This window comes from Pogoniulus pusillus, chromosome 1 (assembly GCF_015220805.1).
Source record: "Pogoniulus pusillus isolate bPogPus1 chromosome 1, bPogPus1.pri, whole genome shotgun sequence".
NCBI classification, from domain to species: domain Eukaryota; kingdom Metazoa; phylum Chordata; class Aves; order Piciformes; family Lybiidae; genus Pogoniulus; species Pogoniulus pusillus.
In genome coordinates this window covers 26220708-26247721 of record NC_087264.1, presented here as the reverse complement: position 1 = coordinate 26247721, position 27014 = coordinate 26220708, and the positions used below count along the sequence as shown (strand labels likewise).

At 47.9% G+C, this 27014-nt stretch overlaps 1 protein-coding gene across 4 annotated transcripts; it reads right to left on the bottom strand.

Moving 5' to 3' along the window:
- Positions 1–583: 583 nt before the first annotated feature.
- ARHGAP1 (Rho GTPase activating protein 1) lies at positions 584–26829 on the bottom strand. Of its 4 annotated transcripts, none has more exons than XM_064145271.1 (14): positions 26748–26829; positions 20912–21090; positions 20296–20388; positions 15150–15179; positions 10184–10271; positions 9829–9960; positions 9252–9338; positions 8321–8419; positions 7516–7623; positions 6413–6489; positions 5943–6020; positions 5278–5406; positions 4994–5097; positions 584–4369 (listed from the first exon to the last, which is right to left on the bottom strand). In XM_064145271.1, exons 2-14 carry the CDS (start codon positions 21048–21050, stop codon positions 4190–4192), a joined length of 1344 nt encoding a protein of 447 aa, XP_064001341.1. In that variant the 5' UTR covers positions 21051–21090; positions 26748–26829; the 3' UTR covers positions 584–4189. The 4 variants fall into 4 exon arrangements, with proteins under 4 accessions (XP_064001341.1, XP_064001351.1, XP_064001359.1 ...); XM_064145281.1 differs by having other exon boundaries at positions 26761–26829; XM_064145289.1 differs by lacking the exon at positions 26748–26829 and adding an exon at positions 26401–26503.
- Positions 26830–27014: the final 185 nt, after the last annotated feature.

Below are 27014 nucleotides of genomic sequence, written 5' to 3'. Positions count from 1 at the left end.
CCTCTCCAAACGGAACACCCCCGGCTCCCTCAGCTTGTCCTCATCAGAGCTGCTCCAACCCTCTGGTCATTTTCATGGCCCTCCTCTGGACCCACTCCATCAAGTCCATATCCTTCCTATATTGAAGGCTCCAACTGTATGCAGTACTCCAGGTGAGGTCTCACCAGAGCGGAGCAAAGTGGCAGAATCACCTCTGGATCTGCTGGCCATGCTTCTTTTGATGCAGCCCGGGATACGACTTGCCTTCTGGGCTGCAAGCACACACTGTCTGCTCGTGTCCAGCTTCTCATCCACCAGGAACCCCAAGTCCTTTCCACAGGGCTGCTCTGTGATGGTAACATGGAAGTCCAGCTCTGTTCAGGAAAGAGCCAAACTTGCAGTACTTCACTTTTGCTTGCATTCTGGTTCCAGCCTGAGGCTCCTGCAGATGAGTCTTTCTTCTCAGAGTTACTTTCAGAAGAGGCATTTCATACTCACTTCCCTCGCTCTGTGCATGGCTGTGGTTGGCAACATAGCTGGCTTCAGTTCTGCTTCTGGAACTGCCACAGCTCTGCCACTCGACAGACACAACTTGGAGCTGGGATTACATTTCGATTTTTATTGAAATACAAAAAGTGCAAACTGTGAAATTTAAGATTGGTGCAGATTAGGCGGAAATAAACAGTGTGAACCATGAGAACCCCAGCCCTGCACCTGATCAACATCAACAGAAACGAAGGCAGAGAACATCAGCAACAAACACAAAGCCAACACTTTTGCACAGGAGCCCCCGTGCTTAAAGGAGGAACCGGGGACCAAAGGGGCCCTCAGCTTTCTCTCAAATTAGCAAGCATTGCCACAAAGCATTCAGATGGCCCCAGCCCCGCCCTGCACCACCCAAAAGCTCTCCAATCGGTACACAGCTCGGGCCAGGGAGCAATTAGAGGCCATGAAGACAGGAGGAGGCTTAGCAGAGGGGAATGGTCTACGTGCTAAAAAGCGGCAGGCTGACGTCCATTTGAAGTAGCTCCACAGGGAGAATGGCTAACAGCTAACCTGAAAGACGAGCCAAGGAGGAGACGCCTGGGCAGCTCTACAGCAAGGAGAAAACCAGCAAAGACCAGCACCCTAATCCGATGCTGCTCCCCTACCCCTGTGCTTGGCAGGCACCCAGCCCAGCCAGCGCTCGCCTCGCTGTGTGAGCAGGCTGACCAGGTGAGGAGGGAATTTAACCCCCTGGGCTGGCAGGGGCAGGCTCTGGTGGCCACCCACCCAGCACAGGCTGCAGGCAGGCTGAGGCCCGTTCCTTGCAGAAGTCACAGAGGGGTATTTCAATACAAGGCGTTTAGAAGAGCAGACTGCAGAAGCAAGAGCAACCCTGGTTACTGTGCCTGCTCCAGGGCCCCAGCAGCTCCAGCATGAGGAGTAGCAGAGGAAAGGGCGTATTTACACTGGGTCCCTTCCAGGTTTTGAGAGCACTTTCCCACCATGAGCAGTAGCAGCTTCCTGAACACCCTCCAGATCTGCTCCCCACAGGCACTCAAGTGGAGCAGGCTTTTTCCCCTGCCTGCAGGGCATACACCAGGCTCCGGTTTGTTTGGGGAAAAAAAAGGAACGATTTTAAAAATTCACTTAAAAAAAGGAAACGTTAAAAAAGTAAAGCACCCACTGAAAAAAATCCAGCTGGAACATGGACACTTGCAGCAACCCCTGCTCTCCCTCTGCAGAGGAGCTAAGCTCCTCCAGCACTGCTCTGCTGGCATTGGGCAAGGGCTGGTCCCTGCTGCTCTGCAGGGCTGGAACATGCTGCAAGCCCCAGGGACCTGGGACTGCATGCAGGGCCAAGGCCTCGCAGCCCACACACAGGTACTTGCCATTCCAGGTTGCCAACCTAGGGCTCGTTTGCCCCAGGGGCTGTTAGCTGGGCTTTGCCTTTCCTCCAGGGGCATACCAGCAAGGCCAGTGCTAGCTACAGCCAGAGCATGGAGCCCTGCCTGGTCCTTCCTGCGGTCTGCTGGGACAGAGGGGCTGGCACTGGGCTCACTCAGCCTCCACGCTGCTCCCAGGCTGCCCAGAAAGTCTTGCCCCTTAGAACAAACACTGGTGCGAGTGCACCTCTCTCCACGCTGTCCTTCCCGGATTACTCACCCACACCATCAGCCCCGCCAACTTATTCCAGCAGACATCAGAGGTGAATCAGGAGCTGAGTTTCTCTACCCCCAAAACTTAACTGCTGTGAACTGTTCAGGATGAAACAATTCACACTCCGGACAAACGGAAAACTCCAGCTTGTAAAACAGGGAGACAAAGCAACCTGGAAGCCTTCACAGGGCAAAGTTCCCCAATATCTAAAGGGATCAGACCCAGCCCTCTCTAGAGCATCTCGTGTTCCAGTCCTAGTACTGTTCAGTTTCTTCCTCACACTTCCCACTCACATGTTGCTGTGCCTCCTCCAAGCCAGCTGGCTGGACCTGCCCTGCCCCACAGAGCTGCCTATGTTCATGCCCACCCCCACTCCAGAGCTCAGTAAAACGAGAGATTTCTGTAGTTCCTTCTTTCGATCACAACTCAGGCACCAACCACTGGTCAATGTTTAAAGGCAGGCTAAAATACCATGAAACAGCAAATTCTATTTAGCCTTCAGTAACTTATTTAAAGGTAGTTCTGCTTGGTCCAAAAGATTTGTCCCTGTGGCCAGATACAGCCCAGGCACACAGGACACAAGCTATAAAGATAGAACACAACAGCAAAGTAAGGCTACTAACACCCTCCAGGCCCGGGCTAAGAAGGGTCTCTTTTAGCTCAGGTGACAGGAATGCTGCAACTGAACACCAGCAGTGATGCCCTAACAATACTGCAGCTGCTTTGGAAGGGTGCCAGGCCCACCCTGCTCTGAGCCTACCTTGCAGACAACTTGATGTCTCTAGTCATGCCCAGAGCACAGAGGATGCATCTGACTAGGCTTCCATGGCAGGATGGGAGGAAGGCATGAACCAAGAGGAAACAGGACAAAGGCATGGAACAGCTGTTCCTTCACAGCTTTGGCACATCAGTGCTAGGCACCTGGGGAAAAATTTGTAATCCAGGGCTGGTGCACTTCAGGATGAGGCTTAGCCTCAGTCCCTAGACCTTCCCTCGAGGCCATGCTCTCCATCACACTGTGCTGGGGAAAGTTCTGCTCAAAAAGACAGCTAGCCAAGGCAGTCAGCACAGATCCACCTGCCTGAGGACAAGAGGCCTTCTGCTGCTGCCACAGGGCAAGGGGGCGATCCTCATAGTGTTCAGCAGCTCAGTGCCACCAGGGCACTTATGTTCCCTGCCAATCGGACTCACCAGCAGTCAGAGGGCTCCAGGCAGCCTCCCACACACAGCCAGGTCTAGCATGAACCTTCCCAGCCAGGCTGAAAATGCTGCTAGAGGGACAAAGACGCCTGGGCTGGGTAACTATAGGAGGCACCTCACCCACTAGACCTCAGCAAACACTGAACACTGCCTGGAGTGGGTGGCTCCAGAGATTTGGGCTAAATTCAGCTTCCTTATTTTGAAGACTGTCAGCTCATCCAGCCCACGTGCCAGGAGCCTGCCCTTCACTTGCCTGCCAAAACCACAGTATCTGGAGTGCTGTTTGCAAGTGAAGGACATGCTGCCACCTGAGGCACGAGGGCTGCCTGGCTCCCTTCTCTGCTTCAGGTGCCTCAGGGGAAAGGCAAGATGCATATTCAATGCTGAGATGGCACTCACAGCAACAACATCTCTGCCACAAAACCCAGCAAGCCTGCCCCAGCCCAGGCAGCCCAGCTGAGGCACGAAGGGTGAGCTGAGGCTGCTGGGAGCTAAATCAAAAATATCTCTACTGAGGAAGGGACCAGGAGGGCAGAACAACTGCATGTAAGGGAAGAAGGAAAGGAAGGCAGGTCTCTGATAGGGCAGTAGACTAGTGATGAGCCCTGGAGGAGCTGTACAGACTGGCAGGTGGGTTAGGATTCCACTCGGCAGCTGATAGACCAGCTCCCCTCCCCATCCAGAGCAGCAGGTCTCTCGCTTGCTCACTTACACACTTTCTCCACCATCTCCACAGCCCTCACTCTGCTCATCACCCAGAGGATCAATGGTCCCCTTCTACTGGAGACAGCTTGGTCACAGCTCGAAGACAAGGTGGGGAGGGAAGTGGGAAGGTGGGCACAGTGTGCTGGTGTGGACTGGCCTGGATTCAGGCCTCCACATCCTCAAATAGCTCCTTCTGGTGGTCCAGCAGGAACTTGGTAAAGGTATTGATGGGGTTGATGGCTTTTAAGGTGATGGCCACATCTTTGGCCCACAGCAGATTTGGGCCAAACACAACTGCCAGGTTGGTGCTTGTCATCTTGTTTCTGTCACTGTGAGCAGACACCTAAGTGGAAAGGAAAAAAGACCACTGTGAATCCTACAGAACAACACAGCTGCTATCCCCTACCCTCCCCAAAGCCAGAGCTGACAGACTCCCAAGGGCAGATGGCAGGATAGAAGCTGGAAGCTCAATGCCAAAAGATGGCTGAGGGAAACATATTTGCCACTATGGCTTAACTATCAGGCCATATCATGGTGCTAAGCCCAAGAACACTGTCAGCTAATATGTCTAGAGCCCAGATCATCACTCAAAACATGACCTTCCCTCTTGCTACAAAAGCCTTGCAGTGGCTTTCCTGGAAGCAGAAAGCTCTCTAGGGCAGATCTTCTAGTCTCATCTCCCACTTAGATATTTTGCAGCCAGATACTTCCTCCCTGGGTTGCCTTCAGCTTCCCTGGTACAGACCTCAGAGGCTTAATGCTTGCCTGCACCTCTCTCAGTGTTATGAGAAGCAACTGCTTAGCTGGCTCATCATGATCATTCTTCATATAACAAGGACAGAAGTTCATTTCCTAGCTTGAGACTAATTTGCTCTCAAAGGAAAAGAGAGTGCAGGCAGTTAAAAAGCTGATGCAAGGCACTGGCAACTGAAGTAGAATTCGACTGCCCACCTTGGGAGCAGCTCACCTGCACCAGAAAGGCTGTCAGTACACGGAGCACTTGGTAGTTTTCTTCTGGCAGAGTCTGGAGTGTTTTGCGAACAACATCCACACGATCCACCTCCTCCACATCTGAAAATTAAGACAGGACAGGCAGATCCATCAGGAATCCCCAGCACCCATCCTGATGGAAGCCCTGTTTGCAGTCATAGGGTATCCCATGCAGGAATAGGGCTGTTCCCCACCCCCAAGATATCTTTGCCTTTGGCCAGTGCAACATTCAAGGAGTAGCAAACTCTTGTTAGAACTCACTCTGGAAGCTGACAACATGGCTGTAGAGGTCAAAAGTGAGGAGAGGCTCAGGTAGCTCTCTCAAGAAGGTCTTGAGAATCACAGCAGGGAGGTGGACATCTTCGTACTGCTGGAAATCTACAGGCACACCTGAGACAGTAGAGCAGAGACTCAGTGCTCACTGGCCAAAGCAAGTCCTCCCTCCAGACAAAGAATGGCAATCAGAATGCAGAGCCAGGGCAGCAGTATTTTCAAGAACACTGAGAGAGTACTGAAGCACCACATCTTCTAGCAGAAACGTGGCCCAAAAGCATATGCAAAGCACTGCTGAATTCAGCACTCCATCTTTAGAAATCATCAAATGAAAGAGATGACCTATTTCCTCTTGGTCATCTCCAGCCCCTCCAGTACAACCAGACTAAAATGGTACATGCCATCCTGAGAAAGAGGGATGTTTTCAGGAAGGAAAAGGGCACGAGGAGAATGTGAGTGGGAAGCAACATGCTTTCCACGCAGCAGAAGTATCAGATGCTCTACCCTTGCAGCTCAGGTTATACCCTGACAGGACCTCACCTAGAAGCCCAGCAGAGAAAGAGAAGAGCCATGATGGATTAGTTCCAACACAGTTCCAGTTGGACAACAATCTCTGTGGAATGAGAGTGGCTCTGCTGGATTTGGACACTTACCCATGTTGTACTTTTGCTGTACCTCCCTGACAACCTGTGTATTTGCTGATCTCCGGAAAATCCCCTCTGTGGTAAGAGCTGTGAAGTTGGAGCAGATGGAGAGCAAAGATCAGCCATGTGATAGACTCTAAAAATGGTGGTCTTTATCAGAAACCCAAGTTAGGGGGTGTTCAGGCAGATGTCAGCAAGTCCCTTTCTCAGTGTGGCAATTCTTCCTGCTTCCAATACTACGCAAAGGATACAAGGAGCACTTTTGCTACTCTTAGACAAGTGGGAGTATGGACAACTAGAGAAATGAGGTCTCCTAAGCCCTGCACAAGCTCTCTTGAAAGCTAACTTGCCTAGTTCAAGCCTTTACACCTCATTCTAGACCGCTGTTCTTTATCTTCTCACACACTGCATGAGTACTCGGGTGGAAGAGAGGCTACTGACATGGAATTAAGACAGGCTGCACTCCACTGAACACTTACCATGCTCCTGCAAATGAGTGATGGTGTCTCTGATCACCAGGGGAACAGGAGACTGATCAGGGCTCTTCTCTCTGAGCCTGGGAGAGACAAAAGGTTACAAATCACTGGGCCTCCCTGCCTTGCAGGCAGCCCCTGAGTCTTGGATGTTGCCCACACAAGCTCTACCACATAGGATCTTGCTATCACAGGCCTTGGCTCAGCCATTGCTCCATCCTCTCCTCTTCACCCATCATGCTACATAATTCATCTGAGCAAAGACAAGCTCATTAGTACATCACTGTCTTCTGCAAAAACTATAGCTTGTAGATGGCAGGGCAAAGACCTTCACAGAAGGTCAGGCTGCTAGTTATGAGTGGGGTGGAAAGGGTTAAGCTTCTTTTTTCCCTTCCCATAGGAATAAGGGCAGAAAAAAGATGACACATGAGAGAAAAATACATGGGATAAATTTACCCACCTCACTCCAGTTACAGAGGATATTTCAACTCAGTGGTTTAACAGGTTGAGGTTCCTCCTCATTCCTCAATGAGGGAAAAACAAAACAAATAAAACCCACCCAAAGTTAAAAATAGCTTCAACCCTTGGCCAGTATCACTAGCCCTTAGCAGTGTCTGTGTTTGCCTCTGCCACCATGTAGGAGTGGGGGGTGGGCATCAGTATGAGGGTGAATAGAAACAGTTTTGAAATACAATTTATGATATGGGGAAAAAAAGTAATAAATCTGTAGCAGTGCTCAATCAAAACAGCATAACCCTTAAAGACACCTCTGTCAACCTCCTACAGACTTTCTTTGCTTAAAGGAAATTTCTAGTGGCACAAAGCTGTCTCCATGGCCCTTATTGTGCTGCATTCTTAGTGACCTGTAGCTGCAGAAACAATCTCATCCTCATTTAGGTACAATCTAGCCAGGGGATCAAGAGGGTGGAACTGAACTGCGTCAGGATCTGGATATGAGCGCAGAGCTCCTTGGAAGAATGATTAAAGCTCTGCAGGCAGTCTGAGCTGCAAGAAATTTTACAGCCACCCTTGCTGCTGTGCAGTTCTAAATACAGTGACCTCATATCAATCAAGTCAGGGCAAAAGCAACACAATCCAAAGACACTCACTGCTGGAGCGAGACTCCAAACTGCTGGTTTGGCAGTGGTGGGCGTGGGGGTGTTGGCTTCTGGGGCGCTTGTGAAGGTTTCTGCAGGGATCTCAGATACTCATCATACCTGCAGCAAAACACAGACTAGTAAAAACCTACTCCACCTCTTAAAATAGCATGAACACAACACTCACTACACACCCACTGGTATCAGTTCCAAGCCCAGCACAGTTGATTCCCCATCTATGCAAAGACAGGACAGGCCACTCTGAAGTACAGGGGCAACAAGAAGAAACATCTGCCAGAAAAAAGCAGAGAGAAAGGAATGTCTATCTGGAATCAGGAGCTGGAGGACTTGAGGATGAAGGACAGGATAGCACTGCTTGTGATGAGACAACTGCATGTGTGTGTGACGGACAGGGAATCAATCTGGTAAGACCAAGACTGGGTCTTGAAAGAGAAGCGGAATTGTGCTGAGTGAGCAAAGCACATGCCCAAACAGCAGACAGGCACCAGAGCTCCAGGTCAGCGTTAAAGTCAGCAGCTTGCAGAAAGCCCCTAAGGGGCAAAAGGAAGAGGCAGGATTAATTATCCACTGGAGGAGGACTTTTAACTAAAGGACAGAACTGGGCACTGAGGCTGAAAATGGGAAGAAGCATTGAAAGAAACACTGAAAGAAACAATACAGTCTTTAAGGCAAGTTGTCACCACTCCCTCCAAAACTACTGCTGGAGTGGAACAATCTCTTTCTCCCCTTGCTACTCCTCCAGAAAAGTCCCCTCTCCCAGAGCCCTAAGCAAATGGGACACAGGCACCACTCTCACTTCAGCACTTGATTTGGGATCCCCAGCTGCTCCAGCTTCACATACTCCTCCAGCTCACTAAGGAAGTTCACATAAAAAATCTTCCGTCCAAACTTAAAGCTGAAAAACAAAAGTAGGAACATGAGAAATCAGGAAATGCAGCATCAGAGCAGGCTTCTAACAGGTAAGGAGAGCAAAGGCTTGCAAGAAATATCAACGGGCCAAAGGAGCAGGTATGGCTGAGCAGCAGAGATGGTGCCCACATGGCTCTCCAACTCCTTGTATTTCACCAAGAGATGCCAAGACTTTCCAAGTCACATCAGAAACCCTAGAAGCAGCAGACTCCCTAAATCCAACAGCAGGCTGGAGAAAGTTTTGGTTTCTCCTCCCTAAATCCACAACAGGCTGGAGAAAGTTTTGGGTTCAGTTATTTTAGAGTTAGGGTTTCAGCATCAACACAACAAATAAAATGTAATTTAGACTGATGCTCTCACTTTACAGAACCACAGGATCACTGAGGCTGGAAAAGACCTCCAAAATCATCAAGTCCAGCCTATGACCCAACATCACAACATCAGCTAAACCATGCCACCAAGTGCCACATCCAATCTTTTCTTAAAGACCTCCAGGGATGGTGACTCCACCATCTCCCTGGGCAGTCCATTCTAGTGCCATTTGAGCTCCTTTGTCATTATTAGCAGAGCCTGCAACCTGTACTTCTGCTTGGCTGGATAGAAAGAGCAGCACAAAGCTGAAAACTCTGCAAGTTTCCAAAGAAACATTTCTCGTGTCTGAGTATTTCTGGGGTCAGAAACAGGAGGAAACAGCATAAGGTGAGCGACTCTCAAGTGAGAGGTGAGGCAAGCTGGCCTCAGCTTGTACCCTACCAAGAGTACCCCATTATAGCCCTGCAGTGTGAGGTTGTGGGTGAGCCTCCTACAGTGCTTTCTACCTGATCAGAGGCTTGAAGAGAATCAGCAGGGTCTTGATGAACACGGTTGGGTGCACAATATATAAGGCTTTGATGTTCTTTTTGTACCTGCCAAGAGAAGGTAAGTAAGGATGAGCTGCACTTTAAGCAAAGGAATCAACCTTTCCACAAGATTAAGGCACTCTGGGTGCTCTATTCCTTTTGCATGGAGACTCACCACTCTCCAGCACTCATGGCCTTCCTCTCCCATGCTTCATAGTTGTGTCAGGCCACTCAGCAGCCTAAGGGCACGCCCTACCATATTCCAAAATTAACCCAGAAGCAGTGAGCAGCCTCACCAGGAAGCAACAATTTCACCATAGGGTTGACACTCTTGCACTAGCTCCTGGATTTGCTGCTTGCCTGTTGGCCTAAAGGATGTACGTACAGAAGGAGCTTTTTACCCCATGATTCAGCCTCCATTAAAAACCAGCCCACCTCCATCAGCAGCACAAAAAAGGGGTTGCCAGCTATGATCACCAAGCTACATGGGATCCTAGGAAAGATCTATGTTAGGCTACATGCTGCATACATCCTCGTTTGCTGCAGGCTTACTCACTTGCGATCAAACTCCCTGTAGGCATCCCGCAGCCAGCTCAGGGATGGTTTGTTTTCACTGGTGAGGCCATGGTGCAGGTACACCAGCGTGTAATCACTCTCCACATACTGGTCCAGTGTGAATTTCAGGTACCTAAGAAGAGATAACTGCTGATTTCATCACATGCTGTGACACAGAGAGGCTCTTTGACCCTCTGGGACTTGTTTTTGTGTGCCTCCCTGGCAATGATGGTAGCCACTCTGGGACGACACGTCCAGAAGAAGCTACTGCACATAGCCCTAGACCTGGGAACTCAGAACCTTGGAATTACATGAGGCTCCAGAAGTTAACAGCAGCCTCCTAAGACACTACTTACCCCAGCAGTTTGACGTGATCAAGCTGATGACTTGGGGGCATCCGGCAGGCGCTGAACAAAATTACTTTCCTTCCATATTTGTCATCACCTGCAGATGAAATGCCAGAGATTACATGGACTTGGAGGACTACACTGTGGTCTTGGCAGCAAGGGGTAAACAGAGGACAGGAAATCGCCACAAGGCAGAAGTTTGGATTGCCAAAGCTGCCAGCAAATTTAGACCTAATTTTCAGTAGAGTTACCACAGGCCTGTATGGAAGCAAAAACCTCAACGCCACGTGAATGGAGAGCAGAGCCCATGCTCCAGCCTTGAATGAAGAGGAGGGATTGGAAGCCAGAGTGCTCTGGGGCACATGGGGATAGAGGCCTCAAACACAAAGCAGAGTGCTCAAAGCATTAAACCTGCAGTGCTGCTCCTGGGCACTGCTCCTCCTGACCCTGCTCCCAGGGAGGTAGAGGGAAAACTGCTCCTCCCAGGCACAATAACTGCTCCTTCCAGCCTGCACACAATCCCAGACTAACTGCTTGTGGTCTGGTTCAATTCTTGCTTCAACTGAAGCTTAATTCTGCACACAGAACAAAGCCATTTCATACTCTACCCTGAAAACCAAGAAATTTCTAGAAACAAGGCAGACCCAGCCACATCCCAGAGATAGGAAGCATGCATCATCATAAGCCTCTTCTATAGATGGACTAAGTAGAGCTGCTGAATTCTCCAGGGGGATTGCAGAACAAGCTGTTCACTGTTTCCTAGATTTTCCATCCACAGATTTTTCCAGCCTGAGCTGGAAGGAGCTGCAAAGTGCAGAACAACAAAGCATTCCGTGTAAAAACCCAGCAGAAAATGGCTCTCATCACACTGGAACCAAATGACCCACAAAGCACCCTCATCCTGGGGAGGACACTCCCAGCCTCCACCAGTGGCAGCAAGCCAAGTTTTCTCCAAAGCAAGTCTTCATACATCAGTGGACTTCTGCCCAGCTCTCAGACCCATGAACAAACCTTGAGCAGATGGGCCTGGACAAGATTAGCAGACATGCTAGGGGAATGGAAAGATTTAGAAAGTAAGAATCAGGTCACAAATCTTGTGGACATGGAGTTTGAGCAAAAGTCTGCTTCTCTACCAGACACACCACCCAATCCATTTCTAGAAGGATGACTTGCTTTCCAGCACCAGTGGAGATGAAATGATTCCTCTCAAAATATCTCCTCTTCCCAGCACTGATTTACAATATGCAGAGCATGCAGGCATTTTCTCACCTTTGCCCTCAAATATCTCCTGGTTACACCTGCTGAACGGCAACTGAGACCTCAAACTGAACTCCAGAACAGCAAGCCTGAGGGTCCTGGGAATACAGCCCATTAGTAACAGATGACCACTTGGGGCTGCAAATGGCATCAGAGAACCCACATACACCATCCAATATTGAGATGTCACCATCCCTCTTCTACAGATTCTCTTGTTACTTTTTCACATTTAATTTTTCCCTCACAAGCTCCATTTTCAAGTCAGTCATCAGACAACACAAGAGACAGAATTTACTGATGCACAATGAGCCAGAACCTCTACAAAAGCTAGGGACATGGAGGCAGCACTAGGTACAGACCAGGAAAGGGGTGGCATAGGCTATCACATTGACATTCACATGCAGGCGACTGGGGAGGATGCATGGCCCAGAATGCAGGGCTGGGAGAGAGTGATGCAAGGCTCATCTGGAGCAACCAGATACAGTCACAGCCAGGCCACAAGACCAACATCACATTGCATATCCCATGGTAGCCCACTCTCTGCCTAGCCCGGACTTTCTTAGTAACTTGCTATGAGCTTCAGAGCTGTCTATCAAACCAAGGTGCAGGCTACAAAGTCCTGGGCAGAGAATATGGTATGTTGTGACTCTTTCCACAAGTCTAGAGCCACTTGTATGTCTCCATTTGGACGACAAAGGGTCCTGTCTACACAGAGCAGCAAGAAGAGATGGCAGCATCAGAGAATCTGTTGAGTTTTGTAGCGATAGAAGAGAATGCTTAGAAAGGACTACAGATCTTTGCAGATAACATCTCTGTGCTGAAGTCAGAATAGATACTAAACTGAGAGGCTGCATTTCACACCAGAGTGGATGGTCTGAGCGCCAGCAAGCTTGATCAAGGTAGGCCTTGGTTGTGAAGAACTGCAGTACAGCACCATGTTGTAGGTGGCCACACACTCAGCTGAGGTTCCTAGGCACGGATTCCCAGACCTGACAAGTCACACGTCAGGGACCATATAGTGCAAACAGCTTTCTCTGGAATGACATAAAGTTTATGGCAGGGGCTATGCAAAGTTATCTCACTGTTTATACAGTCTTGGTGAAATGGTCTGGGATCGCTGGTAAAGAAAAAATGGACAAGCCATGAGTCTGCCAGAGGGGAGACTTCATTTTTCCCCTGGATAATTTCCAAGGCCAAGTACACCAAAAGAAAATCTACAGTCTCCTGGATGACTGAGAAAGGAGTGGCCTATTTTGTCTTCCAAATGAGATTGAATGTATACATGAGACTACACAGGAACCAGCATGCCCATTACTGAGTTCTGGGTTGCTTTGTCACACTGAGCTTGACCTGCCAACATGGACACTTTCAAAACAACCAACTACCAATCTTGTTTTCACCTGACATCAAACCAGTCTGGTTCCTCCAGACATGACAAAATTCAAAACCCAGCATCAAAGCTGAACAATCAGTTGTTCCCACTTATAAACAAGAACCTAAAGCCCTTTCCATGCATTCTTGGCTGTTAGAAGGAATCTGCCCGCAGGTGGCCCGTCTGCCTCCAAAACTTTTATGTACTTTTCCCAGATGATCCATCTCTTGTATCATTTGTCTTTCTGTTTGCAAGATTAGCATCTTATGTATCTAGGTTTTCATCTTGTTTGCAACTGCAAATTGATGAAGTTTCCACTGAACACAACTAAAGACCATGAAGTAATCATTTAGCTTCTGGGGCTGTCTCCTACCTCTCCCAGAGGAGGAATGCTCAATAGTTAACAAACCAGAGAAGCAATTACAGACCATCAGTAGTCACGGAGCACCCCAACACCATGCATACCTTTGTGAGCAAGTTCATACACAAGAAATACTTTTGATCTACACTGGAACTAAGCTACTTCCCTACAAGACGTAATTGATATAGTTAACACCAAAGAGCAAGAGAGCAGCCAATATGTAAAGTCTCCCCAGTTAAGACTGCTGCTCACCAAAGAGATGTAGCACTGATGGACATCCTAATTCTCCTGAACATTGTGTTCTTAAGGTCCAAACTCAGTTTTTCAGCTCACTCAACAAGCAGGATTTCCAGCGCACATCTGAGACAAAGGCGAAGGAAGATCACTGCTGTGGTTCCAAGCCATTAGTGCAGGACCATACTTCTAATAGGACAGAAATTTAAATACCAAGGCTAATGTTTCAGATTGAAATCTGCAACTATGCAAATGTATCAGAGCATAAATTCAAACCCAGGTAGCAGTACTGTCCTCAGACAAGACTCTCCTAAAATGAATCTCTATGACCAACAAGGCAAATACATGTTTGCCTTGCCAATCCTGCTAGGCATTTCTCTTTAAATACATCTGTTAGCCTCTATGCTGTGATTAGAGGTTGCCATACTACTCATTGGCTGCACAACTGCAGCCCAAGGACCTTGTTCATTTCTGTCTTCACCAGGTATCCTCAGGTGAGGATCACCTCGATGAAAGATTCAAATGGGACCATCCTAGAACTCTGACACTGAGAGAATGCAAATGGATGAAACCTGCTACCAAAAGCTAGTGTTACTGGTGAAACAGCAAAGTTAACAGAGTTCATGGTCAAGGAGAAGACACCACAACATCATTTTGGAACACTACCACACATTTCACAACTTTGGATGTGTATTTGGGCCACTGTCAGCAAAACACTTCTCTAATGTAATTTCAGGTTCCTGCCAAACTTATGACACAACTGGGCAGTGTTTAAGTCTAGTAGTTGCCTGTTGAATGCCAAAGTAGATTCAGCCCCTCAGAAAAAGAAGAATAAGGAGCTCAAGACATAAATATTTTAATATATGCTATCTTTCACCTAGATATTCCCAATATCCACACACTTCCAGAATCATGACACCTCACCAGGTGACTACAGTTCTAACCAACAGAAAATACACTGGAGAGTCAGATTAAAGAATGGAAACCAGGAGGATGCCTGAGGGCACAACAAACAGGGGAGAAAAGCCCCCCCAAAGAGGCAGAGGATAGGCATGGCCATGGACCCTGTGAAGGCCTGCTGTTCAAAAACAGCGGAAAGAATGTCACATCAAAAGAAGTTTTCACCTACACCAAGTGGAAACACTGGCAGTCAAATTCTTAAGGCTTAGGCCTGAAGTTCAGAGAGCATTAACAAATGCTCAGCAAGCACAGAGCAGTCTAGCACAGCTCCAGGCTAGAATGAAAAGCAAGTCATTGAAACACAAAGTCTCTGCAGCCAGATGGAAAAGAAATAGATAACAGCTGCTTTCAGCAGGGGAATCCAGTTTAAGTGCCAGCTGCTTAGTACAGAAGCAGATCTTAGGAAGGAACAAAAAGTAATCCAAGGATGAACTTCCAAAACACACATGACAATGAGGTAAATCTGAGTTCAAACTGAACTGGTCCAAGCAGGCCATCATCATTACAGAAGAAGAACAGGATTTACACCGAGAACCAAGAGCCCGAAAGTGCCCAAAGTAAAGCCCACTCACCAAATTTGGCTCAGATGATTCTGCTGTGCCTGAGACAGAGGTGCAGCGCTCAGATAACAATTTTGTGCAGCCTTTGGACTCTCAAAAAGTTGCCAATGCAGCCTAAGGCTGAGCAAAGTTTGGGCTCCCCTGAGACAGTCCAGCTACAGGCCACAGTCATGCTAAAGGAATACCATGAGCTACAGCACCAAATGTTAATGCCACAAAAGGTCTACCTACCTGGTTGAGCCCCATCAAGTGCACCCTGGTCTGGAGGAACAGAAACAAAGTTATAGCAAAGCCAAGTTTCTCACTCTTTCCAAGAAAGTATTATTGAGTACAAAGCTCAGAGCTGCCACTCTGCCAAATCCAAACTGCCACTGGGACGCATTTAGTTGCTGCCACAGAGGTCAAGCTCCTTCCAGTTCATCTTTCCCCCACGCTCCCCTCTAACAGTTAGGGGCAGTAAGAGCAACTCATGATTCCCGAATCTCTCTCATGAATTTGCAGCTAACTCTGTACAATCATTGTCAAATTTCTGACCCTTGCTGTTACACTTATTTGACCACCAAAATGGGAACTACCATGCAGACAATTTTAAAAGGATTACATACAACTAGTTCTGAATGCCAAGGTCCACTGAACAGCTTCAGAAGTGTATAGAGAAGGGCACTATATCATATGAACAACGTGGCTAACAGACTGTTTTGCAAGAAGCTAAATTTCAATAATAAGCTGGAGATAGGGACAAGTTAGGCTCTCCCAGGATACCTGTAGCTTAAGAAAAAAAAATGAAGTGGATTTTGAATTTAAAAAAGTAATAAACTGCTAATTAGAAAAAAGAAGAAAAGTTTCTCTGGGCAGGGAAAGGTCTATGAAGTAATTTATTGTCATGGCCAGCCCTTTTCCATCACTTTCAGACCCATATGAGCACAATAAGACAGCAGCACAAGCTGAGCAGGGTTCTAGAAAGAAACCCTCCATTCCCTTTGTCACCCTTAGAAAATAAGAATCCCTGAGAAGCTCTTCATTCCCTTGGTCTCACATGTCACAACATGGTGCACAAACTGGCCTTGTTGTGGATGGGCCAAATTTGACAGAAGCAACTCATCATTTCACATCACACAAATACTCATTCTCATAAAAAAAAAAAGAAAATAAAAGAAAAAAAAAGCCCAAGCCAGAAACTACATGGAAAAAGCAGCAGAAACAAGGGACCCTGCAGTAGTGCAGCCAATAATAACCTATCATACTGGAAAGGAAAAGGACCTTTGTTACTAGAGGCCTTTGCTGTGCTCACTAGCCACCAAAGATACACTGCAATGTGCTCTCAAGTCAGGTTTTGACTGCAACTTCTACCTCTGTCTGCTTAGTGAAACTACAGCTACCAGTGCTCCAAGAGTGACTTTACCTCCTCCTGTCAATCACCAACAGGAAATCATCGCTGCTGGTTACAACTTCTGCACCTGCAGCCAACAGCCATCCACAATGCTTTTCAGGTAAGGTTGGTACCAGATTCACCACAGAAAAAAGATTCCCTTGCTGAAACTGCACTTTCAATCTAGTAACACACAAGAAGGTACAACCTCAGCTCTCCATCTTCCTTCCCACTTCAGTCACAGGTCTCATGAACACCAGCATCATGCTTCCTCTGTGAAGGCAGCCCTGCAGACTGCCAACCAATGATGTGAAGGAGCAGATTTCCCACATAAACTGGCTCTAAGCCCCAGCAAAGCTTTGCAGTGACAGGGCAAGGACTATATAGCTGAAGTAAACAGGCCACTCTCCTGACACCTGCTACACCAACTTCTACCCTCCAAAGTGGTAGAGAATTCATATGCCAATCATAAGTTAAGCCTCAGCTTTCTTATTCCACAGTGAAGAAAGCCAGTTCACATGGAAAATGAGAATGCTGATGCGCCTCTCAGCTACAAGATGGCATGCTGACCACAAAGGCAAGACCAGCATTTTGGACTGAGAAGAAGAATGAAGGTTTCCATCAGGCACTGCCATTTCCAGAGACCTCCTTCAGACTGTTATTGATCATCTGTTATGTTCTTGTAATTCCGCCTCTGCTGAAATTCAAGGCCAAGATTACCCTACCTTGGTCTGCCTCAACCCCAAAGGAGATGGAAACAGCACCTTTGCCATATCAGAAATACCAGGAGGATACAGACACTTATAAAGGTAACACAAGTTTTGGGACAATTCCTCAACAGCCTTCAACCAGAAGCTTGCAAGTCCTCTAAACACAATGTGGTATGAGTGAGGGAAAACCCCACAGAAGTAGTTTGTGCAGTGAAATTAAGCCACCTCTGCTCCAGCTTCCAGCCACATGAAAAGATTCATTTCTCTGATAAAGTGCTCACAAAAAGAGGAAGTCATGGTCAAGAAGAGCCCGACCATGCAGAGACCTCTCCAGAGCCCATGTAAAAAACTCCATAAACACACACCTTAATGTAAGTCTGAAAGGATAGGCAGAGCATCATCTCCTCCACTCAGAAAAGCATAGAATCCCAGAATCAAAAGAAAGTCTCCCCAAAAGAAATTGTTCTGATTCACAGCAATGCCACAGTACTCCTCTGAATTGCAGCCTGGATGCCTTTTGCTGCCATCTCCCTGCGACACACCACCGCACAGCACAGCAATTACACATCTGCTCCTTCCCCATGGGCAGCTTCTTTCAGCAACATCTCAGTTCCCAGAAGAGAGAGGAGAACAGGGAAGGGAGAAGAGTCTCCAGGAAAAGAGAAACCCAAACCCATTCTCTTTTCTAGCAAACTGAAGAATGTTTTTTTCAATATTATTTGCCCTCTTCAGACCAGATTGAACTGAACCAGAATTTAAAGTCAGCTAGGCCATAAGTGTGGTAACTTTCTGCCATCAAAACTGGGCTTTTAGTAAGTTATTAACATTGTGTACTCATCCCAAAAGAAGAAATTACTTTTCTGATTACACAGGGTAACCCTGGGGTCATGGAGTGCAGCCTGAGGATGGGAACCAGCCTTCTGCTTTTCTCTCAAAATAGCAGCATCATCCCAGAATGATTTCAGGGAAGGCAGGAACAGAGTTTCCCATATACTTTCTGCTATGAACACTGAGGGACGCTGAAGAGAAAGCTCATAAAGCAGCAGAATGGAAAAAACTACCCTTGATCTGCTGCTCCAGAAAACTGAGGGGAAGTTATTTTGTTTCAGGCTCAGCATGGTAAATATTCATCACACCTGGAGATGCTGACAAGCACAGCTTTTAAGTAGAGCAAGACCCAAATAGTTTCATATTAATCCTCCAGTGAGATTTTGATTCTCCAGGCTACTTCTAATAGGATTTTTCCAGATTTTCCCAGATTATTTGCCTCCTACCACAGCCCAAAGCACACTGCCCTGTTTGATCCTCCAAATAGTTAACATTATTAATTACTGACCAATACAACTGAACAAGCAGCTTCATCCTCAGAGCTCACATTACTTCTCAGGCCCTTTTGATCAACTTCAAAAATTCTGCTTCCAGGTGAGATACCAGTAAGACAGACACTATGAGGCAGCAAATCTGGAGCTGTGCTATTAGCTCTTCCAATGCCAAGAAAGGCTTTGAATCATGCTCTGTGTGCAGGACCATCACAGGTTGTCAGAGAAACCAGCTACTGGTAAAACCTCCCCAGAGGCAGCCAACACAGAAGCTTCTCTGAGTTGCTTCTGCACTATACAGAGACACAACAGGGACAGAGAGCTCACCAGAAACACTGATTGAAGAGCTCTCTTTCAGAAACCAGGCACACCTCCCCGTCAGCCATCACAACGCCTGAAATCCTTTCAGGAAGTTAGAGAATTCTTTATTTGATACCCTAGACAAAGTGTCAAAGGCTGCATTCCACCAAGCACTGAGACACACCTCCACTGGAGTGACACTCCATCCAGAGAGCCTGGGAGAAAACACCACCATGTTACCTACAGAACTCCTTTAGAAAGATACTGCTTACTTCAGGAGGCAGCACACAGAGTACTCCCTTGGTTTGGGAAGACATTCCAGTCTTATCAACCTCTCTGATCTAAACTCTCTGCTAAGCACTTGTGTGAAGTAAACAGTATAATTTAACTCACCAGCCCCCAGAGTCCAGAAACACCAGTACCTCCTGCCATTCTCACTCCAAATATTCTAGCTACTATCACCGAAAAGGTGGAGTTCACACATCTGTTCCTTCCCACTTCCAGCAGCAGCAGGGAGACTATGATGTAGACCTCTACAAACCCCAGTCCCACGGAAAAGGAGGTTAGCAACACATTTGCAAATGAAAGCACTGGTGGCAAACCTATAAGATGTAATGGTCCAAACGCTAAACATCTACCTTGTCAACCTGGGCAGCCAGAGGAACACAGGAGACAAAGGACAGCAAGCTTTTGAGTTTGCCATTTTAATTTTGTTCACAAAAAGATGTTACAGGAGGGAATAGCAAAAGGAAAGCCCATTCTAGAAGAAAACCCAGAAGAGAATGTCAGGACAACTCTTACCAAGTTAAGTACCTGAGAATCTTTTCTCTGTGGTCAAACACTGCTGCAGAGCAACTCTGAGTGAGTCAGGACTCCATCTTGTCCCTCAGCTTTGGTGCACATTCACATGTGGTACAGGGACCAAGGCACAGAGAAATGGCAATGGGAGGAGTAGGAGATGACCACAGATAATCAAGGTGGAAGTGTGAATCAAGTCACAACAGGTTGAAGAAGTAATTATTTTATTCTTCAGTGAGGAATGTGAGACAAACTGGGATTACCCTTCCCTCAGATTTACCACAGCAACCTAAAAACCACCTCCAAAACTCTTATGGAGGCTCCATCAGTAAAACACCAAGGGTTAGTGTAATTAAAAATAATATGGATAAGACACAGAGAAGATCCAAATGCTCAAACCCTGAATGATCAGGTCTTTCCTCTCAGTGGGCCATGGGCCTACTCCCCCTACTGCAAATTGCTGTAAATCCTATTTCTGAGCAGGATGGCAAACTGTGGCCATTCAGATGCGAGACCTGCTGTAGATTGCCGCACTGAGGAACTTGCAGCTGTACTGCATAATGAGGCAAATACTATGTCACTATCACACAAAAAATACATTTTGTACTCAAGATACAGATAAGAGCCACATCTAAAAGAATTCAGCAAAAGTAACCAAGTCCTGCTATAATCACGACAGCAGAAGCCAAAAATAAATGCAAGTTTCACGGAGGGCAATGGACAGTTACAGATATGACAAACATTCAAGAAGTGCGGTGCTCCCTCCCTTTACAATGCCAACTGTTATTGCCACTTGGGTTTGGCATACAGCAGCTCCAACTCCCATGAGAAAGACCCCTCCTCAGCCCAGCTGCAAAGAGAGAAAACAGAAAGACCATTACCTGCTACTTCCACAATGTGGTGCCTGGCGATATCATAGTAGGGATCATCCCATTGTAGGTGAGTGACCAGCTCAGGGGAGCCTTTGCAGTCTTCTGCACAAACACAAGGAACAAGCAATTAGAAGAAGGAATCTGGAGCACCTTGGTGAGGGGTACAATAGAGTAGAGGGATGAGAAAAAAATGGGTCAGTGTGTCTCGATAGAAGGCCACTCTGTATGCCCTTGAGCTGATTTCCCTCTTTGGGCAGCAGTCTCATGACAGAGGATTTCAGAGAAACAACTTGGATCTTCAGCCTCACCTCTACACGGAAGTTCAAGACTCTTCTGCTCAGGAAGACCAGACTATCTTGCAACAGACCACAAGAGAGGACACGCAAAGACTTACAGCATGTCTGTACCGTCAGCACCAAAGTGCAGTCAGCCACAGGACGTGAGACTGCTCTGAGCCTTTCAGTTCTGTTCAATGACAGGGCTACTTTACTCGGGTGTGGTGTAAGATTAATGTGTCTATAAAGCTTTCAAATGGAGCTAGGGCTCTCTGACTATGTAGACATAATCACAATGCTGCAAAACAAACATCTTTTTAATCCAGAACCCAAACAAGTAGGATACTTACCTGATCTGGGAAAAGCAGGGGCTTCATCTGCTGGCCAGCTCTTGTCATCTATGGAGGTCAGTTTGAGCTGGCTGAGGGACTGGTTGGTATCATCCAAGTTCAAGTCATCCTGAAGCTCCGTAAGTGGGTCTGTGGCCATGATCCCCAAATTTGCAGTTTACTTTTGTCTAGAAGGAGAACTGCAGAGATTGGTAGGTGAGACAGAGATCACAAATTTACCTCCCCATAACGGCTCTCCCCATTCTCACGGATTTTGCCCGAAACCTCCCTTCTTTTTACTTATCCAGAGACCATACTTCCCCTCCCCATTAACACAGGCAGCAAAACTCTTCCTCCATTCCAGGAGCACGGACATATGTCAGATCATTTGACATATCACGGTCTTGCACATCAGTTGCTATCAAAAGGCCATCAGAAGCCTGAGCCAACCCTCTAAGTGAGTCTACGTTTGACTACAGCTCTGTACAGAGTAGTTTCTCTCAAACAACAGGAGCAGCAGCACAGACACCAAGGAAGATGACAGCCTACACCAGCCTGATACACTCACTGTACCATCTCTGAGCTCCCCCTCCCTCTGAAGTACTGGCACAAAGCCCAGCTCTTTCCACAGCTGGCTCAGTGCTGCAAGCTGTCCCAGCAATCACCCCCACTCCTTCCCATAAGGGAGGGCCAAAGCTTTCATCAGCACTGAAATGGGTGCTTCACTGTGCTAGGATCTGAACACAGAAGCGAACAGCTCCTTAAGACAAGATTTTATAGGCTAATACAGAGAGAACAATACACATAAAACACTCATCTCCTTTCAGCATCGCCCATCAAATCCTTTCTGCAAGCAGCAGTGAATCATCTCTATAAATTAAAGCCATATTGCTAGAGTGAGCATTTTTCACCAAGTGTGCCACAGCAGTGAGGAGACTGAAGAATTCAGAGGGTCCAAGAAGCAGAGAGCTGTACTTGCTGCTGCTTGCAAATATTTCACACTCACTTGGAGCAGAAGATATACCAAATGCGGGCTGAGCTAGCACAGCATACAGGACTTCCTAAGGGTGCTAATTCTTAGAGACAATCCCTAGGAAACATGTTTTCCTCTAGTATCCTGCAGGCAAGAAGGCACTGGAAAGCACAAGTACATAGATCTGGATTGCTCACACAAACTTCACAGACAGTAATGCACTGGTCAACAGGCATGAAGCCAAGAAGAACTGTAGCAAAACAAAATCACATCTTGCATTAGCAAAGCGCTCTGTAATGCTGTTTGTCAGACAAGCTTATGCCTGTTTTGCATTATGAGGAGAGCAAACGGTTCAAAGATGACCAGAGGAGGCACAAGGCCTTTGTGTGGAAAGACTGTACTTGCAGCAAAGCTATGCCCTTTAGCAGAATGGAGGAGGGCAATGATGTTTTGCAAATTCCATCCCTATAGCTTGAGTATATTTATCCAGAGAAGACGATGAAACAGACACTTGGACACCAAACACAGAGAACAAAACTTGTGAGACTGGGCACTGGAAGGTATCATGTCCATTCTCTGAGCAACACCCATGACCAAGTTTGGAGCTGCATTTTGAGAGTACAGGAAATAGGATATTTAGTGTTTTTTTCCATCCCTCTGGATCACTCCATATTTATTCTTTCCTGTCCTCCCTTTGCTGCTGCTGCTTGTCAGTTAACAACCAGATTTCATCTCCCTTGGGCTCCCAAAGTGCTGGGAGCTATTGCTAACTAGGTTTTCTGAAATATGAAAGAGCAGGACATACATGAGCAGTGGATCACCAAGACAGCAAGGCAAACACACAGTCTGACCACTGCAGCCAAGCACAGACCCAAGCAACATCATTCCCTGCCCTCCATCCCCTTCAGGCTGATAGCTGCCTGACCTTCTCTGATCTTGAAAGGACAAGGAGCAGGAAATCAAATTCTCTTGCACCATGACCTCACGCTGGAACCAAGCAGCAGCAGAGCCAAGGGCAAGGACTCTCCACCCCTAGCAGCTGATCCAATTCCTATGGTAACACTAGACACCAACTCTTATGAATCAGTGTGCTTAAAGCATCTCCCACTGCAGCTCAGCAGCCCCACAACCCAGCACCCCAGGCTGAGGAAGAATGCACAACCCCCCATGACAGCCACTTGTCACTTCCAGCTCCCAGGGCCTTCCCAGCCCTGGTGGGGACAGAGGACCTGTGTCCAGCTGATGCCTTTCACTGAGATGTCTTGCATATGCGATTCTTGGGGATGCCTAGTAGCTATAGTGTCCCCAAAGCAAGGTCCTGAAGTGCTTAGGGACCAAATCCAAACCTCCCGGCATAGCAGGGACAGTACTGCCATAGGACCAGCAAACACCAAGTGTCCTCACATGTCCCTACATGGTTCACAACTTGGTTTCACAGTCAATATGCAGCACTTGATGGAAGGCAGAAGAGCTGGTCATTAGAGAGCACTGAAGGATTTCCCCTTAGGTGTGAATTGAACCCTACTATAGCACCATGTCGAAGAAGGAAGTTGCTAGTAGGACTGTTACAGTTCCATGCCAGAAAAAATGGCCTAGTGGACACTTCTCTTGCCAAAACCTTTCTCATCCCATGGCAAGGCAGACCAGACTCCCCAGTTACTTCCACATGCTTTTCACAGCCAGGCAAGCAGCTCCATCCCTTGGCTCTAGGCTAGGGCTCCATGGCAGAAATGCTAATGGAAAGAGGATCAGAAGTCTCAGATTTCAGATCCTTCTTGTGAGCCAGACTGCAGCTCCCTAGAAGATTATTTTAAGAATTTTCCCCAGTCCTTTCCCAACAGCACAAAAGACAAAAGCATGGGATCTCACATCAGGTAACTCTATAACAGCTTAGAGAAACAGAATCCTCTAAATACCTGGAAACTAGCAGGCACTGGGAAGGAAAGACCTGGAGTTAAGATGTAACCTGGAGATCTTAGGGGATATGTGCATGAGATTTTCCCTGCATACTCGAAAATTACCTGTAAGCAGGACCTGTCACTGAAGGTGAGGTCTGAGGTAAAGGGTTGGACTTGATGATCTGTGAGTTCTCTTCCAATCCTAATAATACTGTGATACTGTGATACTGTGAAGAGAAAGTCCATCTGTAACAGTACAAGAGACACAGTCTCAAGTTATGCAGGGGGAGGTATAGGCTGGATGTTAGGAGGAAGTTCTTCACAGAGAAAGTTATTGCCATTGGAATGGGCTGCCCAGGGAGGTGGTGGAGTCACCATCCCTGGAGGTCTTCAAGAAAAGACTGGATAAGGCACATAGTGCCATGGTCTAGTTTACTGGATAGGGCTGGGGGATAGGTTGGACTGGATGATCTTGGAGGTCTCTTCCAACCTGGTTGATTCTATGATTCTATGAAAGAGCCCAGCACAGAGTGACAGAGGTGGTTAAGGGAGTGGAACATCTACCTTATGAGGAAAGGCTGAGGGAGCTGGGGCTCTTTAGCTTGGAGAAGAGGAGACTGAGAGGTGACCACATTCATGTTTATAAAGATGTGAAGGGAGACTCTAGGGAGGACAGAGCCAGGCTCTCCTCAGTGATGTCCAACGACAGGACAAGGAGCAACAGGTGCAAGCTGGAGCACAGGAGGTTCCACATAAACATAAGGCTTTTTTTTTTCACTGTGGGGGTGGCAAAACACAGCAACAGGCTGCCCAGAGAGACTGTGAAGTCCCCTTCACTGGAGACATTCAAAACCTGCCTGGACACATGTCTGTGCGACCTGCTCTAAGTGATCCTGCTCTGGCAGGAAGGTTGGACTAGATGATCTCTCAATGTCTCTTCCAGCCCCTAATGTTGTGTGATTCTATAATACAGTCGTTAAAACCCAGCATTACACCAGACTTAACACAATTTAAGAGCCCCACTTATTTTAGAACAAATTCACGACAAGACACGAGTGACACACCCTGTGCATAGCCACTCATAAGGTAAGAAAAACAACATAGCTGGACTTAAAAAAGCAAAAAGCTTACTCAAAGATTTAAAAACTAAAGAACCACATTTGACATCAGAAGCATTTACTAATTGCCACCCTCCACAGAGCCATCTGTTTACATCTTTCCAAGTATGTTTTCTGCACCTACGATGGTTGACCTGAACACTTGCCATCTAATAAAAAATGACTCTTTTGATAGCAGAGAGATGTGCTGGAGAACAGCATATTCTGCTGAAGGGGAGAAACCCCAGCCCTTTCAAACACAATTCCCACACAAACTCCTTACAGAAGATCCCAACAGAAATCACCTAAAGAAGACACTTCACTTAACAGCTACCAAATCTTGGTAGCTGCTGTTCACACAGATTGCTTTTTAAAATGCAGTTCCAGTCTCCATCACTTTATTTCTCAGCTGCACCCATTTGGCAGTTTCCTTTTCCTGTTTTTCTCCCAGATGTGCTATTAATTCAGAAGTAAATCTACGTAGCAAAGTAAGTCCATGTATGTATTGCCATGCCCCAGACCTGTACTTACACACAGGCGAGAATTACAAAATCCAAGTGGCCTCCTCTTCCTTGCCCAATTAATGAGGAATGCTCAGACCCCAAGAAATCCCAGTTCCAGGGTAGCTGTATTATTTTTCTGGCTCTGCTGACACCTGCATCTCCTCCCAGTACCACTTCACTTGCAAAAATGTCTCTTTTTCAGTACACATCAATCATGTCCCTGCACCTTGCTGTAGTTTTAATATCTAGCAAATGCAAAAACAGGAAGCAGTTACTTAGCAGCAAACTTTCAAAGCACTCATGTGAATGAGGTCCAGGACTGAGAATCACTAAGGAAGTCTACTTCAAGTCTTCCCTCACATCAAGACTGATGATACCACCAAAAGCATCATTACCTCAGTATCACTCTGAAGGAATTAAAGGATCAAGAGCAAATTGTCTTTGATTGTCTCACAGCCACCAGCTAACTCAGAGCAGACACGCTATTGCTTGGAGAAACTCTTTGGCCTGTCATTATTGTAACAGCTTCTAACATGAGCAGCCTTCCTTCTCCAGTCACCTTAAACACTTTGCTGAAGGCCATCTCCAAGCTCGCTGAAAATCCATTCCAGATAGCAATCAATCTCCCCTCGGGGGTTCTCTGCAGGGTCTGAGAGCAAAAGAGCTGAGCTTTGCTTTCTCTCTGAGAACTGTAGCACCAAGTACAGAGCCTGCGATCAGTGCTGAGCGGGATCCATTCAGCACACGCGTGGAGAAGCAGGGGCACGCACGGCCCTGCAGAGCTCAATCCATACTCCCCTTCCTGCTTCTCTCCATCTTACCTCTGATTCTCTCTCGCTCCTGTGACAATTCAGAGCCAACCTCAAGATTCAGATAAGAGACTCAAGGATTTGCTGCTCGCACTGTCACAAGAGAACCCCGAACCCCCACAGCACATCCCAGCTGCCTGTCAGAATAGCATGCAACAGGACAAGCCAGCAGCAAGTGCTAGAGCCCGATCCGGCCCGGCCCCGCGCCCTAGCTCCAGCAATCGCTGTACCGTCAACACCGAAGAAGCAACTACAACTCCGCGGACTCCGAGCCCGTGGTCTCCTCGTAGTGCTTCACCGGGCAGTCCTTGCCCGCCGCGCCTCGCAGCCTCCTCTAGGCCGGGCGGGGCTCGCCGCCTGCCGCAGAAAGAGCCGCCTCACGGCCGGAGACAACACGCGGGCAGAAGGGCCGGGAACGCCGGCCCAGCCTTGGCCCTCCCGCTCAGCTCCAGCCCCGCCACTGGGCCCCGGCCCCGCCCCAGCACCGCCGGGGCCCCGCGGCCCGCCCCGGACTCCGCTGGAGCACGAAGGGCCTGGCTACCCTCCCCGACCACCACGCCCAGCCCGCCGCCGGTACCTGCCGCCGGTACCTGCCGCCGCTCTTGCTGCCACCACCTGGCCACCAGCCTGCCAACCGCCCGTCGGCATCCGCCGCCCGCCGGAAGCGCGGCCCCGGCAGGGGAGCACCGCCCCGCTCTCCGCGGGACGCCGTCCGGGTGCGCCTGCCGCCCCTCCGCGGCGTTCCGCCGGCGCGGAGCGGCCCAGCGCCGGCCTGTTCCCCGCCGATGCCGGGTTGCTGCCCAACGCGGCCTGCCCGCGGCTGCGGACCCTGCCAGCTGGGCTG